Below are 17,600 nucleotides of genomic sequence, written 5' to 3' on the forward strand. Positions count from 1 at the left end.
CAAACATCGGTTAGGAATTCAATATCTGGTAGCCAGCATTCTATTACCATCATCAAGAATACGCAGGGAGGGCTTCCCTGGTGGCGCAGTGGTTGAGAGTCTGCCTGCCGATGCAGGGAATGAGGGTTCGTGCCCCGGTCCGGGAAGATCCCACATGCCGCGGAGCGGCTGGGCCCGTGAGCCATGGCCGCTGAGCCTGCGCTCCGCAACGGGAGAAGGCACAACAGTGAGAGGCCCGCGTACCGCAAAACAAACCAAAAAAAGAATATGCAGGGAAACCCTGAAAATGGGGAAATGGAAGGAAAGTATGATGCTTTTGGTAGAAACTGGAGGAATTGGGCATCTCGGGGTAGAATTAACATACAGAACCACCGTCCTAGAAGTGGTTGGTCCACACAACCTTCCCACTGGCAGTGGGGTGTCAGCTGTGGATGGGAGAAAACAAGAGCTACAACATCACCCATCTGGATTGCCAGGGCGGCCTGGGTTCGAATTCCAGCTCCACCGCTCACAGACTGCATGTTTCAAGCAGGTTATTTAATCTCCCTGTGCCTCAGTTTCCTCCTCTGAAAGTAGGGATCACGGTCATGCTGACCCCACAGAATTGCTGGAAGATGAGATGAATTAATATAAAACACAATGCTCTTGAGAATACAGACCGGTGCCCAGCACACTGAACGCACACATCAGTGTCGTCTGCTTTCGCTCTTTATGATTGTCATCGTCGTGGTTGACACCCTGGGCGGAGGACACAGAGCTCAGCCTCCGCCTGCAGTTCCCCCTTTGTTCTCCACACCTGCCCTTCCCAAGCCGTCTCTGCAGAGCACACAGTGGGCTCCAGCCCGTGCACCTACCTGAAGGTGATGGCGTAGGAGTCGGTACCTTCCCGCTTCCGGATCAGGAAGGCCCCGTCCCGGGGCACCCGCATCAGCATGTCCTCCGCTTCTCCACGGCTCAGCCCATCATGGTACCACCTGCCGCACAGGGCCGGGAAAATGGCCAAGGGGGAGGCCGCTGAGACTGGCAGCAGAGGAGGGGACGGTGGGTTCCCGGGACGCCCGAGGCACGGCCCCGGAACCCACCACGGCAGCTACACAGGGGGCCTCCTCCCCCGAAACCACCGCTGAAGACTGCAGCGTTTAAAAAGATCACCCAGACACAGCTCGGGTGAAGCGTTCATGCAGTGGGTCTGCTTGGAGCATAAGCGAATAAATCAACTTACATCTTTACCACCACCCCCCCGACCCAACCCCCGACCCCAGCATCAGAGGATGGCACAGTCACCACAGTGTCTCAGAACAGCACAGGCAGAAAAGATAGGGAATAGGGTTTTAGGTTGTTTTTAAAGATGTGAAATAGCAAATTTTACGGCGATCCATTTGAATAAGGACAAGAAAAGTAAAAAATAAAGGTGCCATAGCTACATGGCCTCCTGTGAAATGTGCATTTGAGCAGCCTTCTGCTTAAAAATGACTCTTTTCTTTTCACAACTAGTTAACCCTTTGCAAGGCCTAACTGATACTCACTTTACAATTATTTTTTCGCTCTCAGACCAAAAGGAATGAGCTTGGACAGAAAACGTAACACCGGGCCAAAATTAACTCTAAAAATCAAAGCTCAAGACCTCAGGACCACGAAGATAAAGGAGAAGAAAGGAAAGGAGAGGAGAGAGAAACAGGCTGTAGGTAACCGGACAGCGGCTGCCCTAGGGAACTGCAAGAGGCCCCAGTGGGCCCAGGTGAGGCGCCTCGTGGGAATCTGGGCCCCAGCACACCCGCCAGGCTGGTGTTTCTGATCCGTGAACGCAGTCGCACCCCCAGGGCACAGGGCACACGTACGGCTTCGACTCGTGCGGGCTGGGGTTGGGAACTGGGTCGGTGAGCCGGAGCTCGAACTCGGCACAGCGCAGGTGCGTCTCGCTGTAGTGCTGGATGAGGGCATAGATGCTTGTGAACATGAGGTTGTCAGTCAGGTAGTACTTCAGGGTCCCACCCTCCACGGTGGAGCGGATCCGGCAGTGCTGGACGCGGCCCGACCGCCTGCCGGGAGAGGGACCACGTCAGAGCCCAGGCCCGGCCGGCGGGCCCTTCCCGCAGCCGGCGCGGCAGAGAGCACAGGGTGGGCCAGAGCTGTGGCCGGGGCCCCCAGGGGTGGACGCTATGTGCGGCCACACAAGCCTCCGTCTGCTCTTAGCACTCACCCAGCGCTTTCACACAAGTTGATACTTGGGGCTGGATTCCAGACCATCCTACCTACTTCCTCTACCCGCCGTCCCCTTTCACCTACGTAACTGTGCCTCTGGAGCCAGACAGCCTAGGTTCCAATCCTGACTCTGCCACTGAGGAGCTAAGTGACCGTGAACAGGTGACCTGTCCTCTCTGAGCCTCACTATTATGACCCTAGTGGTCAACAAGGACAATGATAGTATCCTCCTCACAGAGATGTCCTGGGGATGAAACGGGATCATACACAGAACGTGCTCGGAACGCGGCCTGGTACGTGGTAAGCATCTGACAGGCGTTAGCTGTCGCGATTGTTTGTATGTTGTTAATATTAGAACTTTTATCCTTCAGGTCTCAATTTAAACACCACTTCTTTCAGGAAGTCTTCCTGGATTATTCTCCCAACATCACACTAGACCCCTCTCTTACAGACTTTCATGACGTCCTGCGCTTTTCCCACTGCACTTGTCAAAACGAGAATAATGTATCATTTGCCTGATTCCTTTTCCACTGTTCATCTCCCTCCCGAAACTCTGATCTCCATCAGGACGAGGACCCTGTCTGTCTGTCACTGCTAAGTCACTGTGCCTAGCACAGAGCAAGTACCCAATAAATAAATCTCTTTTAATGAATTCATGCACAGATGACTGAGTGAGTGAATGAGCACACTCACTACAGCCTCACCCACAGTTCCGTCAGGCCACTTGACAATTTTAAATAGTGCACTGAAATATCGCTACTCTTGTTGACTACGTTTTGGGGCCCTCACCCAAGTCTTGCCCCACACAGCTCACTAAATAAAGTCTGGGTTTCCAGCCCAGCCCCACCCAAGTGTGGCCTGAGCTGGCACCACTTGCCTCACGGCGCCCCATCCCACCAGCTGCGAGGAGAAGGCGCGTGCCCCGGGGAAGAGGGCCATTACCAGAAGGACAGGGTGTAGTCATTGGGGTAGGTCTCGCTCTCGCGCACCAAGAAGGTCCCATCCTTGCCCCCCGTCTCGGCGCAGTATTCCTGCAGCAGCTTCTCGGCACTTGTCCTCTTCTCCACCTTCTTGTGGAACCACTTCTCCCCAAAATGCAGCTCCGTGGGGGCTATATCCTGGGCCGCAAAGAGAGGAGGGGTTTCTGAAAACCCGGACCAGACCCCCAGTATCATCAGACTGGTCCCTGTGTGCATGCTGATTCCTGAATAACAGACTGGACTGGGTAACAGACCAAAAATGGCCTCAGCTCGCTTTTACCCCGAACCCCGAGAGGTCCGGGAAGCCAGCCTCCACTGCCCTCCCCACCCCCCAGCCACCTACTCCTGACACTTCCCCATTTGTGGTGGCCTCCTGGAGTTCTGAGTCCTGGGGTAAGGGGTCCCCAGTACAGCCCTCAACTCTACTGTACAGGAAGCCTGAGAGCCATAATACCCTGGGGGCTGCACTCAAGAGATAGTACCAAGGATGACCAGCAGCCCAGCGGGGGAGGGCAGGAAAGCCAAGAACCAGGCTAGTGGCTAAGGCTGGACAGGACATCCAAATGTCCCCATCCTCCCCAGGGAGCACAGGCCAAGCCAGCCTTTCAGAGAGCAGGAAAGACACCTGAACCTCACTGGCTAAGCACATGGGCCAGCCAGCCAATCAGAGAAGAGCCAGGCAAGCCTTGGTACCCAAAGAGGCAGCTCCTTGGACTGAGCATGTCCAGGCCTGCCGGCCACCGGATGAGAGGAGCATTATAGGAGGTCTCCACCTACCGGGGGCTGTTCATCTTCCACAGTCTGTTCAATGTCATCGCTGAAGGACAGCTTGGCATCAGCAATGGCACAGTAGTGCCGAGTCCATTTCTACAAAGTAAAACCAGCGTTAGGGCTTCCCCAAAGTCTCTGCTCCATCAACTCCGAGGCCCAAGGCCCCTGCCTGGCATCACCCCAGCATTCACTGGGGACTCGCCTTTCCCACTTTTGTAGCCATTTATGGTGGTTTCACAGAATTCGATCCCCTGTGAGACATTTCTTTTAAAACATCTATTTTAAAACATCTTCTGGGGTTCTTTTGGCATTTTCAGGACTTCTTTATTCAGTGTGTCTAAGGGTAGACACAACGTAATATCGTATTGCTTTCATTTGAAGGCTTTTATGAATGATGGGATTGTTTTCTGTGTGTGTGTCCTCATGACTGTCTTTTTCTATTTCATCCATTTTTTAAGACTTTCAGGATTTCTCAGCCAGCCTGTCTAGAGACCCTTTCTTCAACATTTAAATATGACTTAATTCTTTATTTAAATTTCAACCATTTTTAATTTTTATTTCTAGAATATAAGAATAGATGTGTAAAAATATACTCAAATGCAGAAAGACAAACATAATATGATACCACTTAATATGTAGAATCTAAAATATAATGCAAATGAACCTATACACAAAACAGAAGCAGACTCACAGACAGAAAACAAACTTAGGGTTACCAAAGGGGAATGTTGCGGGGAGGAATACATTAGGAATATGGGATTAACAGATACAAACTACTATACATAAAATAGATAAGCAACAGGACCTACTGTGTAGCACAGGGAACTATATTCAGTATCTTGTAATAATCTATAATGGAAAATAATCTGAAATACATACACATATAACTGAATCACTTTGCCGTACACCTGAAACTAACACACCATCGTAAATCAAATACACTTCAATCAGTGAATCAATGAATTGATCAATACCTACTCAAATGGATTGCCATGTTAGGTTATGGGATATGAGAAGTGGCATTAACATTCAAAATGCCTCATTCCCATCAAAAAATAATGTTTCCTCGGGACTCCCCTGGTGGTCCAGTGGTTAGGACTCTGCGCTTCCACTGCAGGGGTCCCGGGTTGGATCCCTGGTCAGGGGAACTAAGATCCTACAAGCCACGTGGCTCGGCCAAAAATAACAGTAATAATGTTTCCAGTGGAACTGCCTCAGATTGGAGGACACTAAGGAGTTAGGACAACGGATTGCATTATCACATCCCAGATTGCATCCTGGGTCAGAAAAAGGACATTAGTGGACAAACTGGAATAAGGTCCACAAATTAGGTGGAAGTATTGTGCCCAGTGTTCAATTCCTCATTATGATAATTATACTCTAGTTACACAGAATGTTACTATTTGGGGAAACTGGGTGAAGCATGTATGAGAACTCTCTGTGCTTGTATGTGTGTGAGAATCTAGAGTATGTTACACTGAATATAAAACTGCTTCAAAGTAAAACACTAATAATGCAAAAGAAAAACAGTTTCCTTAAAATGACAAATTCACTTGGCACAAAACGGGAGTAAGACAGGAATCCTCCCGGAGCTCTCCAGCAGGCCGTAACGCGCTCAGGGCCTGAGAAGGGGCGCGAGAAGACGCACCTGGTCGATGGAATCCCACATGTACAGTTCACCCTGCTGCTTGTGTTCGTCTTTCTTGTCCTCCATGTTGACATCCACGTCGCCTCGGGGGCCCAGCTTCTTATGCTGAGGGGAAAAATACACAAAGCCTGTCTCCCTAAGACCCAGGTTAGGATCTGTGAGCCAGCAAACATTCATCTACACCAGCCAAGAATCCACCGGATCGTCCCACCTCAGGGCCTTTGCACTGTCTGTTCTCTCTGCCTGGCTTCTCTCTCACCACACTGGCGCTCTGTGCTCGGCGTCACAAACTCAGAGGAGCTTCCCTAAACATAGCCCACACTCCCCTTCCCACCCAGGTCACTCTCTAGCCCCTGGTAGTTCATCTTCACGCTCGTTAGCCTAAGTGTATCTATGTATCTATCTGTCTTCTGTCTTCCCTGCTAGAGTGTAAGCCCCATGAGGGCAGGGACTTCGTTTTGCTCCCTGTTGAACCTCCTGTACTAGGTTAGCAGATAGTGCTCGATAACTATTCAGTGAAGCAATGAGGTGCCCGCGCTCTCCAGCACACAGAGGGCGAGGCAAGATCACAGCCAGTCCAAGGGCACGGGCTGCGCAGGGCAGCGCAAGGCACACTGGGGATGTAGATTTAGAAGACCTGGGTGCGAACAGCACTGCCGCTGCTTTATGGGCTGCGTGACCCTGAGCAGGTGGCCGCACCTCTCTGAACCTCTCACGGCTCATCTGCAAGACTAAGAGAGTGATTACGACAACGTCCGCCTGGGCGAGTTCACTGACCACCCATGTGGACTAGCCTTGATAAATCCCCGTTGTGGCGACCGGGTGGAGGGAGCTCAGGATTGGGAGTCAGACCTGGGCTTGAACTCAGGGCCTATCACCTTCCTCGCTGTGTGGCCTTGGCTGCATGACAATCTGTCTCAGTAACTTCCCCTGTAAAATGGGGGTAACAGGGACTTCCCTGGTGGCCCAGTGGCTAAGACTGCGCACTCCCAACGCAGGGGGCCTGGGTTCGATCCCTGGTCAGGGAGCTAGATCCCACACGCCACAGCTAAGAGTTCGCATGCTGCGACTAAAGATCCCGCATGCCGCAACTAAAGATCCCGCATGCCGCAACTACAGATTCCAAACGCCGCAATGAAGACCCAGCGCAGCCAAATAAATAAATATATTTCTTAAAATGGGGTAACATAGCCCCCCTGTCCCGTAAGGCAGTGGGCGTGTAGGATACCTGTAAATAGTGCAGCATGACATAAATGTTCCATTTTGTTCCATCTTTGGCAGGAACTAACTGTAACCTCAGCTGAGTCAACCTCTAGACCTCAGGGTCCTCACCTGCCAGGTGGGCTGGGGGCCCGGGACTATCCGTCCTGCAGGGCTGCCATGAGACTGAATAACACTGACGACCGTGCCCAGCCCAGTGTGTGGCACTCAGTGACCATGTACAAATGCTACTTCCACCCCTTTTCCCTGAAATTGAAAGGGCTGAACCAAGAGGTACCACAGGTGGGCAGCGGGAACTCTAAAAGGAGTCTTCACACCCTAAAACAAGCGCTGGGAAATCCCTGGGGACACGCAGAGAGCTGTTCTAACAGAAACGGAGGGAAGCCACGGGGGAGCTGGGAATAGAGAGATGCAACGAGGTTCCCTGAAGACGGACGGCCACACCCGAGGAGCCCTGGACGCCTCCACCGCCCGGCCGAGCCCCCTCTGCCTCTCATCCTGCCTTCCTCACGCTAGAAGCTTCCCTGAGCGTCTCAGCGGAACCTGCCCCAGGATCTTAGCCAATTCCTCCAAATGTGCTGGTGTTTTGACCCCTGAGGGCACCAGCCTCCTCCTCTCTGGATGGGCCTCAGCCAAAGCCCCCTCACAATTTGGTGTTTCTCTGTCAAGCGGTTTGTCTCCCTACAAGACCGTGACCTCCTGGCAAGTAGGAGATGTCCCCAATGCATCTTAGTGGCCCAGTGACAATCTAGGGAACATACCATGCGTTCACACTACCCCACCTTCACGGATGTCATCCCCGAAGCCGAAGGGCCTTCTCCCTTCTCTGCCTAGTAAATCCCTGTCTGTCCTTCCTACGGACCTGCCAGCTGTCACTGAAATCCACACTGCTCCTTCCACCGGTGGCTGCCCAGCTAGAGTCAGCCCCTGCAGATGGTGTGGTCATGTGACTAAGTTCTCACGCACTGGACGCAACAGCCCAGGACTGTCCAACTGACGTCCCACCTGCTTACCAGGAATCACTCGCCCTGGACCCCTCACATTCCCGTTTCTAGGAGCTGGAGCTCAATGTGCCTTGCAGCCCAGCATGGACCACACACAAGGACAGTGCCCAAGGGCAGAGCCTTCGCCAGTTCTGTGTCATGGACCCCCTCTGAAGTCTGGGGAAGACTACGGATGCCTTTCTCAGAATAATGTTTATAATGCATAAAATGAAAAGAGAAACCAATTATACCGAAATACAGCTACTAAGTAAATAAAAAATACTTGCAATATACTAATACATGTACTTCCTTATTAACATCTTCCAAAAGATCTACAGGCAGATCTAATAACCATCATAATTTTAAAGTAGTGACGAGCACACGTTATCTTGAGATATTGGCAACAACTGTAGAAGTGATATGAAATTATCCACGATTTCTGCTGGTGGCAAAGCCTCAAGCGGCTTGTTGCCAATATTCATAATGGAAGGAAATGTTAAGTTTTACCTACATGTTAATAACGAGGCACCATTTTTGCCCAAAGTTCACATGCCACCACCTCACGAGTTTTATCTGTGGACTCCCTGGGGGTCTGCAGAACCCCATCTGAAAACCCCTTCCCTGGGAGACTGTAGACCAAGATGAGAAGATCCTGAGTCCCCAGACAACCTCATGGACCGGAGCTCAGAGCTCCTAGAATACTCTCCCGCACATCGAGTCTTGAACTTACACGACTGAAGCCACGGTCCATCTGGTCTCTTAACCCTAGTAATACACATGCCCATACGTCACCCCTCCTGGCATCCGTGGTACGGCCGTCACTCATCCCTCCCCACAGCCACCCCTCGCCTCTAGTGCACGCAACCCTCTGGGGCAACTGTTCCCTTCCAGTCCACCCCCCACGCGAGAACAGAGCCTGGGTCGCTGGAACAGCCCCAGCTCTGCACGAGGGCCTGACGCAGAGCGGGCCGTGGTGAAGACTGGCCAAAACAAACGCACAGAAGTGAGTGAACACTTCTGGGGCACCTGCTGTGGGACAGGGCAGTCCCAAGCGCTCCGCACATGTCCCTCCACGTTACGCTTGCAGCACACAAACGACGCGGGTTCTGTGGTGAAGCCCCAGACCACGAGGACGCAGAGGCGGCGGGAGGTGAAGCGACCTGGCCCGGGTCAGGCGCGAGGTCAGCGAGCAGAACGGGGAGCCCGTGCCCCAAGCCGCTGGCTCTCCCCATGTGAGCAATAGCCCCGGGCCGCTACCTTGATGATGATCTTCTCCCGCAGCTGGCTGGGCGACGGCAGCTGGTCGGCACTGGCCTCCGTGGGCTTGGTCAGCAGCAGGTCGCCGAACGCCTCCTTGAACACCCGGGCCATGTGGCGCTGCTGCTCCACGCAGCAGTGCTCCTCGATGGACAGGATCACGGGGAAGCTGCGGGCGGCGGGGAGGGAGGGGCGCTCAGCAAGCGGGACGGGGCCTCCGGGGCCAGGGCGTGCCCTGTGCTCTCGGCCTAGGGGGACGCCAGCACTCAGCTGGGGCTTCTCGGCAGTGACTTTGGCCAGGATGGAGCCCGGGGTGGGGTGTGCATGTGCGGGGGGGTATCTGTGTCGCTATGTGGGGTATACACGTGTGTCTGTACGTGGAGAATATACGTCTGATCATGTGTCTGCGGAGGGGGTGTCTCTGTGTCTTTGTGTTCCGGGGGTGTTCTATGCGGGCGGTGCCTCTGCACGTGAGCATCTGTGTGGGATGTGCGTGAACGTACGTGCGTGTGCGCTGGGGGTAAGGGGGCGTCTGCGCCCATCCGTGCGGGACTGCCCGTGTCTGTGGGAGGGTGTCTCTGAGTGTGTGTGTGTGTGTCCATGTGGGGTGTGTCTGCAAGGGGGGTATGTTTGTGTGTGTGTCCGTCCACCCAACCCTAGCTGCCTTCCCCTTAAAGGTGAACCACCAGGAAGGAAATCAGCCAACCGACCTCGAGGTGACAAAGGCATGGTCTTTGATGGCCTGCACGACATCATCAAACTTGATCTTGGTGGTCCGCGTCCAGCCGTGGTAGATGATGGGCTTCCCGTCAGGCCCGTCCCAGCAGTCCACTGAGGGCAGAGATGTGCAGCCTCAGCACCCACGCCTCCCTAGTCCAATGAGGGTGGCCACGCTGCCCGGGTGACGACCGTGCCACCAGCCCCGGCCCCCGCACTGGCTCAGTCACCAGGACCCTGGGGCCAGACCCGGCATTGCCCTCAGGGGCCACCAACATGAGGACACGTGTTACCTACGCAGTTACAGGAAGATTTTGGTCGTCTAATTAAAGGTCCCGCTGTCCAAAAGAAACGAAATGTTTCTTTTTTAACAAGAGATTTATCATGTGTTTTATCTTCTGATTTGACTTGTCTAAACCTTGGCTTGCTTTTTCTGCCAGAAGAAAGAATACGGAGCAATGGGAAATTTATTTTTAAAGATTCATGGTGGGTTTCCCTGGTGGCGCAGTGGTTGGGAGTCCGCCTGCCGATGCGGGGGACGCGGGTTCGTGCCCCGGTCCAGGAGGATCCCACATGCCGCGGAGCGGCTGGGCCTGTGAGCCATGGCTGCTGAGCCTGCGTGTCCGGAGCCTGTGCTCCACAACGGGAGAGGCCACAACAGTGAGAGGCCCGCGTACCGCAAAACAAAAAAAACAAAAAAACAAAACCAGAAAAGAAGATTCATGGTAAAAAATTCAGACCAAACTAGGTTATGCAGAAGGTGAGCATCCCTTATATTTTTGACCCCCAGAGGGAATAGGAGCTGACAGTTTCAAACTTGATTTTTTCACATTTGCTTTTTCCTAAGGGGGGAAAAAGGCATAAATTAAGCAACACTCTGTAGGAATAGCTGCCATCAAGGTCTGATACCGTGATGGATGCTTTTGATAGAACTGGAGCCCACATCAGTGGTCTGTGCCTCTTCTCAGCCCAGTATAGCCATGAGCCTCTGGCGCTGAGTCGGGCCGGGGGCGAAGGGTGGGGGGACAGGAGGAAGCACCGGCCCCCGGCCATGTCCGGGGCCTGGAATCACCTCTGCCTGGGTGGCTGTGAGCAACTGGGGACAGAAGAGTCAGGGCGGTGGCCGTGGCAGGGCCGTTGCTAAAGCACGCAGGGCGTCTGCTGCCTCGGACACAGCAGCCCAGAAAGAAGCCGAGGGACAGGAGGACAGTAAGGCCGTCCTGGCTACTGGCCTCCCAGCCCCTCCACTGTATCCGGACACTTTCTGGAGCCCAAGGTGCTGTGGCTCCAGCCTGGCCCGGCTCAACACCACTCCTTGTCGTGGCGACCTTCTCTTCTGGGGGAAGGTCCCCGGCTGGTGGCCGCGTGGCTCACCCCAGATGCTACGGGCACCTGCGTTCTCCCTCCATCTGTCCCGTGCATCCCCACTACTCAGGCCTCCAAACACACAAAGCATCCAGCAACAACACGGCCAGTCTAAGCCCGCCGACCGCATGGCCGCCAGCGCGAAGGGGGTACTCACGCTCAATGCAGCGGCAGCCCATCCGCAGACAGCGGATATAGGCCTCCGGGGACGACTCACTCCGAAGCTGGTCACCCGTGAGGTACCTGGACGAGAGGAGGTGGGTGGCTGTGTGGGAGCAGGCCTGCAGCTCAGGGCATCCCCGGGGAACTTCTCAGCCCGAGCTCCCAAAGGCCTGAGTTCTCCCTGTCTACAAAGACCCCCATTTAGGATCCGGGCCAGACACATGCAGTCGTGTGGCCGAGCCAGTCATGAGACTCAGGCCGTGACCGTGGGCTGTGAAGGATAACCATCCTGGCAATCCAAGTGTGGGCTCGAGAACCTGTGTTCTTTCGAGGAGAATTCGGTCAAAGGGTGTCAGGCGGGAGACTGACGTATGATGATAAATTAACAACCCCCCTGCCCCACCGCTGCCCACTAGGCCCTCAGTCTCAACAGGGCAGAGATGGGCCATCATTCTGATACCAGGGCCCCAGGCCAAGCACAGAACAGATGGGACTTACTACCCTATGAACTATGTCCACCAAAACTGACATGAAAATACCTATTTTTATCACTCTCCTCCTCACCACATTCCCCCTTTAAGAGTCTGTGGTGCTCAGCTGTTTTCTAGGTTTGGTAGAACTGATCATTCTAAGACACAAACTCAAACCAACGGACATGGTGGGGAAGAGAGAACCATGAAGTGAATTTGCCCTGGAAAAGGAAGGCACCTTCCAAAATGCCTGGAGATGAACTTAAGGGTCTTCTCTCCAACTCCTGCCTGGACTGACACTTGGTAAAGTACCAGTCGACAGCTCTCTGGATGCCCAGGACCCAAGGCCTCCACCCCCTCACCTTACAAAGCAGACTGAGTATCAGAATTTGAGTGTAACGCCCATTTCCCCCTTCCCGTCTGCTCTTTTTTGCAATCAGGGCAATCTTCCAAAGATAAGCATTTGAGTGTGTTGTTCTCTGGCCTAAAGGCTATCAGTGGCTCCCACTGCCACTGCCCTCGCTCTGACCTCAACGATTCCACTCAAGCTGACCCTCCTGTCCTCCTCTCCTGCCACTCACCCTCCCACATTCTACACTCTAGTCCTACTAGAACCCCCTCAGTTCCTCCTGCCCCTGGACCTTTGCACATGCCGTTCCTCTGTCTGAAACCCTCCTCCTCGCCTCACCACCTGTTCTTCTCTCACCAACTCCGGCTCATCGTTAAGACACAAAGGAGGCCTTTTCCCCTCCAAGCTCATGAGGACGGGGCTGCTCCTGCCCTTTTCACTGCTGTATCCCCAGCACCCAGCAAGCACAGGGCCTGGCACAGGGCAAACTCTCAGTAAATATCAGTTCAATGACTAATTCAATTGCTTTCCTGTGACTACTAAGAGAATGAGATGCTCAAACAGTGCCAACCAGCTTTGTCGACTTGCTTCTTAGGGCCACAGAAAAAGGTTTATTATTGCAAAACCAACTGGGAAAGAGAGATGCATCCCCCCATCCTCCAGAAGCTTTCATATATTCCAATCTGAGCAGCAAGGGCCTGCACTCTGCCCACTGCCCACATGCTCTGCCAGAGCAGTGCACTTGAGCGCCCACCGTATTGCCCTTCACCTGCCTGACCCACTGCAGGCTCACGGTGAAACTCACGTGTTATGTGATGAGGAGATCCAGTAATGAGACAAGGGGTTGTTCATGTCCTGCATGTCCACCACGTCATACTTCTCGTCCCAAATGCTGTTCTCCCGGGAAAACAGGTACGTGAGGAACTAGGAGAGTGACAGACACAAAGAGGGGATCGTCACACTAAGGACGGGGGGTGCCGGGTTCTTCTGGGTCTGTGTCAACCCGGGGCGATGGGACATGAATATTCAACAGATGGTCTCCAGACCTCAGTTACCCACATTTTCAGTGCAGAAAACTCAGACTGCAAGAGGCTGTACCAACACACGTTTCATTGACCTATATTTACCTTTTTAATGTGTATCCTCAAATATTTGAGGCTACAAGAGTATATGCTGCCCATATATAAGTTTTAAGGCATAATAACATCATGAACATCTGTGAACCTACATGAGAAACGGAACATGCCAGTATCGTAACATCTAAAAGGCAGGAAATTTCATATCCCAAATCCTGACCCCTTAAAAAAAAAATCAGAAGATTGAGTGACAGTGGGTAACACTCTGTTTCCTGGGACCGACGGTACAGGGGACTGGAGCTCCCCAGTGCCCCCTCACACAGGGCCAAAAGCACCGATTTCCACATCGTGCAGGAGCCCCATAAACCTTGGAATTTCCCTGCTCTGCTTGTAATGGTTAGAGACTCCCTGGTAGCACACGCCCCCTAGTGACAAAAGCAAAGATCCCGACCAGGCTATGGGATCAAATAGAGGAGGAGAAAAACCAAAGGCTGTGATGGTTCAGGACCTGGAAGGAAAAAAAAAAGAGTTCTCGACTAAGAGAGCCAGTCTCGGGGCATCTAACAGCAAAGCCCTCCAAGGGAAGAGACCCAGAAACTATACCTCGGAGGACAGAGACTTGCATCACAAAGCCATGCCAACAGGACTGAGGGGCCCACTTACCTCATCCACAAACAGGAAGGGCTCGGCAGTTTCTCTCATCGTGTCATCAATGAACTTTGTCATCCGCTCACGGACTTTGTTCAGATCCTGAGCCCACAGCTCCTTAGAATGATAAAGAGAACAAGAAGTCATCAGAAAGAGGAACTGCAAAATTCTTTGCCTCTCAGGGTCCGGTTTCAGTCTGCACGCACATGCAATCAAGGCCTTACCCTGTGCATGGCAAACATTTTCCCTAAAGGACCAGAGAGTAAACATTTTAGACTCTGGGCCCCAACCACTCAATTCTGCTACTGTCATGCAAAAGGAGCCACAGACAACAGGCACACAAATAGCTGTGGCTGCGTTTGTAAATAAAACTTTATTTATAAAAACAGGCAGTGGGCCAGACCTGGCCCCTGGGTGTAGTCTGCCGACTCCTGCTCTACGCTAGTTCTTTATACGTGTTATCACAAGGAGGCGGGGAGCACAGTTACATCAGACCACTGGGGTTACTCGCCTGGCTGACGCTGGGCAAGTTACACACCTTTTCTGTGCCTCCTCATCCATTACGTGGGAATAATGGTATCTACGCACAGAGGCTATGAGGGGCTGGATGAAATAAGGGTCTGTGCTTAACACAGCACCTGGTACACAGAAGGTGCTCAAACCACGGCACTGTGTGAGCAATCGCCATCCTCCCGTGACATCTCGTTTAGTCCAGAAAACTCTGCAGGTCATACACTGTCATCGTCATTTTACAGACAAGGAAACAGAAGCTCAGGACATCACATGACGATCCCAACTTCACACAGCTAGTAAGCAGGAGAGCTGGGCTTCCAAATAACTGAACTGTGGAAAACGGACATAGAATCAGTCCAGATCAGTGAAGCAGTGCTGCTCAGACAACAGTAACGTCTGAAAGATACATGACCAGTTCAAAAACAGCTTCTGGGGCTTCCCTGGTGGCGCAGTGGTTGAGAGTCCGCCTGCCGATGCAGGGGACACGGGTTCGTGCCCCGGTCTGGGAGGATCCCACATGCCGCGGAGCGGCTGGGCCCGTGAGCCATGGCCGCTGAGCCTGCGCGTCTGGAGCCTGTGCTCCGCAACGGGAGAAGCCACAGCAGTGAGAGGCCCGCGTACCGCAAAAAAAAAAAAAAAAAAAAAAAAAAAACAGCTTCTGCATGGTCTCAGAACTTCAAAAGCCCTTTAGAAAAAGAATATATAACAGAAAGTAACTTTGTTTTCCTCTCCAAACCCTAAAACCCCAAATATTCATAGACAAAAGGATGACACCTGACCCATAGATTCAACTTTGACCCATGTTTTCTGGATTCCAAATATTCTAAAATCTCTATCTTTAAGAATCATAAAAGCAGATGTGCTACCAGACGTGTGCAGTTGGATGGGAAGGGTCAGATCAGGACGTTTGAAAGAAGGAAAAGCATAATGGCAGACACAAATGAGGTGGGTGCAAATCAACAATAAGCCTTGCTGTTCATCCTTGCAAATCTACTTGGATAAAGGACACCCAATAGCTGGGAGCTGGGGGAGCATCCAGTTCATTTGAATACAGCAGTGATGCAATCCTTGAATACCAGAACATGAAACTCAAATTGCAGGATACTTAATGCAAATGCCTTGCCAGCCCTAGACGCCCCCAAAATGCCAGAAGCTTCCTGCTTCCTTCTCCTAAAAAGCTTTCACATAAAAAAACACGGGTACTGGACTTCCCTGGTGGCGCAGTGGTTAAGAATCTGCCTGCCAATGCAGTGGACATGGGTTCGATCCCTGGTCCAGGGAGATGCCACATGCCACAGAACAACTAAGCCTGTGTGCCACAACTACTGAGCCTGCGCTCTAGAGCCCATGAGCCACAACTATTGATCCCGTGTGCCACAACTACCGAGCCCATGCACCCAACTACTGAAGCCTGCACACTCTAGGGCCCGCGAGCTGCAACTACTGAACCCGCATGCTACAGCTATTGAAGCTCATGCACCTAGAGCCCGTGCTCCACAACAGGAGAAGCCACTGCAATGAGAAGCCCACGCACTGCTCGCCACAACTAGAGAGAAAAGCCCATGTGCAGTAACGAAGACCCAATGCAGCCAAATAAATTAATTAATTACTTAGTTAATTAAAAAACAAAAACAAAAACATGGGTACTTAGCTGCTATAACCTGGAACTGCACTGGCTGTAAATAAGAAATCTTCTGCCTAAAGGAGTTTAAAATATGAATAGTCTGGGGGGTGGGTAGAAAAATGTATCTACTTGGTGTGGGGTACTGAGTGGGGCAACTATCAATGTAATAATGAAAATGATCAGCGTAGTGATGAGAGGAGCGAGCATGGTGAGGCCGTCAGCACTGGGCAGGGGCAGCCACCGGGTCTGTGCTCAGCCTTGTCACAGGGTGGCTCACTTTGAACTCACACGAGCCCAGGCAGAACATATAATATTATTCTCCAGTTATATAAATAAGAAAGCTGAGGCTTCAGTCATGAATTAAGTTGACCTAATGATGAGCCCAAGACCAACGCAGGCACATCAGTTCCGGGTCAGTCAGTGTCACCCATGCCTCCCAGGGCTGGACTGCGGCACATTTAACCAGCCCTCGGATGGAAATTCACATCAGTTCCAAGTTCTCACTTCTATGAAAAATGCTGCCATTATTTCTTTAGGATAAGTTCCTAGGAGAGCAATTATTTAATCCAAGTATATAAACTTTCTTTCCAAGTTTTCATTTCAATTGTGTATTGCCAATGGGTTTTCTAAAAACCTGCACTAATTCGCACACGACGTGCTATGGTGGTTATTCCACATGTGAGCATCCACCGCCGCCGACAAACGTCCTAGGTCACTGACTCTGATCCATGCCAGCATCCCACAGAGCGCGGGGAGCTGGGACATTCAGGGTCCACGAAACGGACGGCTCAGGGGCCCCACCCCTGGCAGCACATCTTGTTCCCGTCACGCGCACCCACACACATGCTCGTGGGCTGCCTGCGTCCCAACTCCCGGATGCAGGATCCTAACGGCCTGTACCTTGCTCCTGGCCCACAGCCCTGATCTCTGAGGGCAGCCCAGCCACGGGGCCAGTGTAGGGAAAGCCTGCGACCCTCCCCTGGAATAAAATTACTGAGCACGAGGTGGTGGATGCCAGGATATAAGACTACTTGTCTCTAGGAGTTTAACCGTTTAACTTCAACGCCTACAAAACTGAGTAACTCAGCGCAAGGCAGAGCGCGGCAGAAAAGCAAACAGCCTGTGCCTCTGTCTCTGCTTTACTCTCCTGGCAGCACCGCATCGTGCGTGTAATCGTGCTCAGCAGAACTCACGGATCCCCCCTCGGTTCACCCGCCCTGGGTCGTAGTCTCAGGCGGGGCAAGGAAGCCTTCTCTTGGTCACTGCCATTCACCCCGCGTGGGGAGAGCGCGACACCTCAAAGCCCTCGGTCAGCGCTCATCACGCACCACAGCAGCTGCCAGCTCTGCACCTTGCGCAAGCAGGCGTCTGTTCGTTATGTTCCCCACAATCAGTGACATCTGAACGTGGGACGTGTACTGCGTGACACTAAGAAATTCGTGTTCATCGTTCATAACAGGGGTATTATGGCCATGTTTTCTAAAAAAAAAAAAAAGTCCATTTCATAAGAGAGATGTGCTGAAGTATTTTCAAATGGAATGATACACAGTCCGGGGTTTACTTTAGAATTTGCCAGCAAAGAAATGAAGAAGGAAGGAAAGGAAGGGAGACACG

At 52.4% G+C, this 17,600-nt stretch overlaps 1 protein-coding gene across 1 annotated transcript in view; it reads right to left on the bottom strand.

The window, feature by feature from the left end:
• The window catches only part of PLCG2 (phospholipase C gamma 2), a 150,225-nt gene that overhangs the window by 48,442 nt on the left and 84,183 nt on the right, over positions 1-17,600 (bottom strand). The window contains exons 9-18 of the mRNA XM_082605758.1: positions 13,865-13,966; positions 12,931-13,049; positions 11,302-11,387; positions 9,773-9,893; positions 9,063-9,231; positions 5,602-5,706; positions 3,960-4,049; positions 3,145-3,320; positions 1,839-2,039; positions 855-974 (exon numbers count right to left, since the gene is read on the bottom strand). Coding sequence (XP_082461884.1) covers positions 855-974; positions 1,839-2,039; positions 3,145-3,320; positions 3,960-4,049; positions 5,602-5,706; positions 9,063-9,231; positions 9,773-9,893; positions 11,302-11,387; positions 12,931-13,049; positions 13,865-13,966 — 1,289 coding nt within the window. The remainder of the gene's footprint in view (positions 1-854; positions 975-1,838; positions 2,040-3,144; positions 3,321-3,959; positions 4,050-5,601; positions 5,707-9,062; positions 9,232-9,772; positions 9,894-11,301; positions 11,388-12,930; positions 13,050-13,864; positions 13,967-17,600) is intronic.

The sequence above is a fragment of the Mesoplodon mirus genome, assembly GCF_964341445.2.
Source record: "Mesoplodon mirus genome assembly, chromosome: 19".
NCBI classification, from domain to species: domain Eukaryota; kingdom Metazoa; phylum Chordata; class Mammalia; order Artiodactyla; family Ziphiidae; genus Mesoplodon; species Mesoplodon mirus.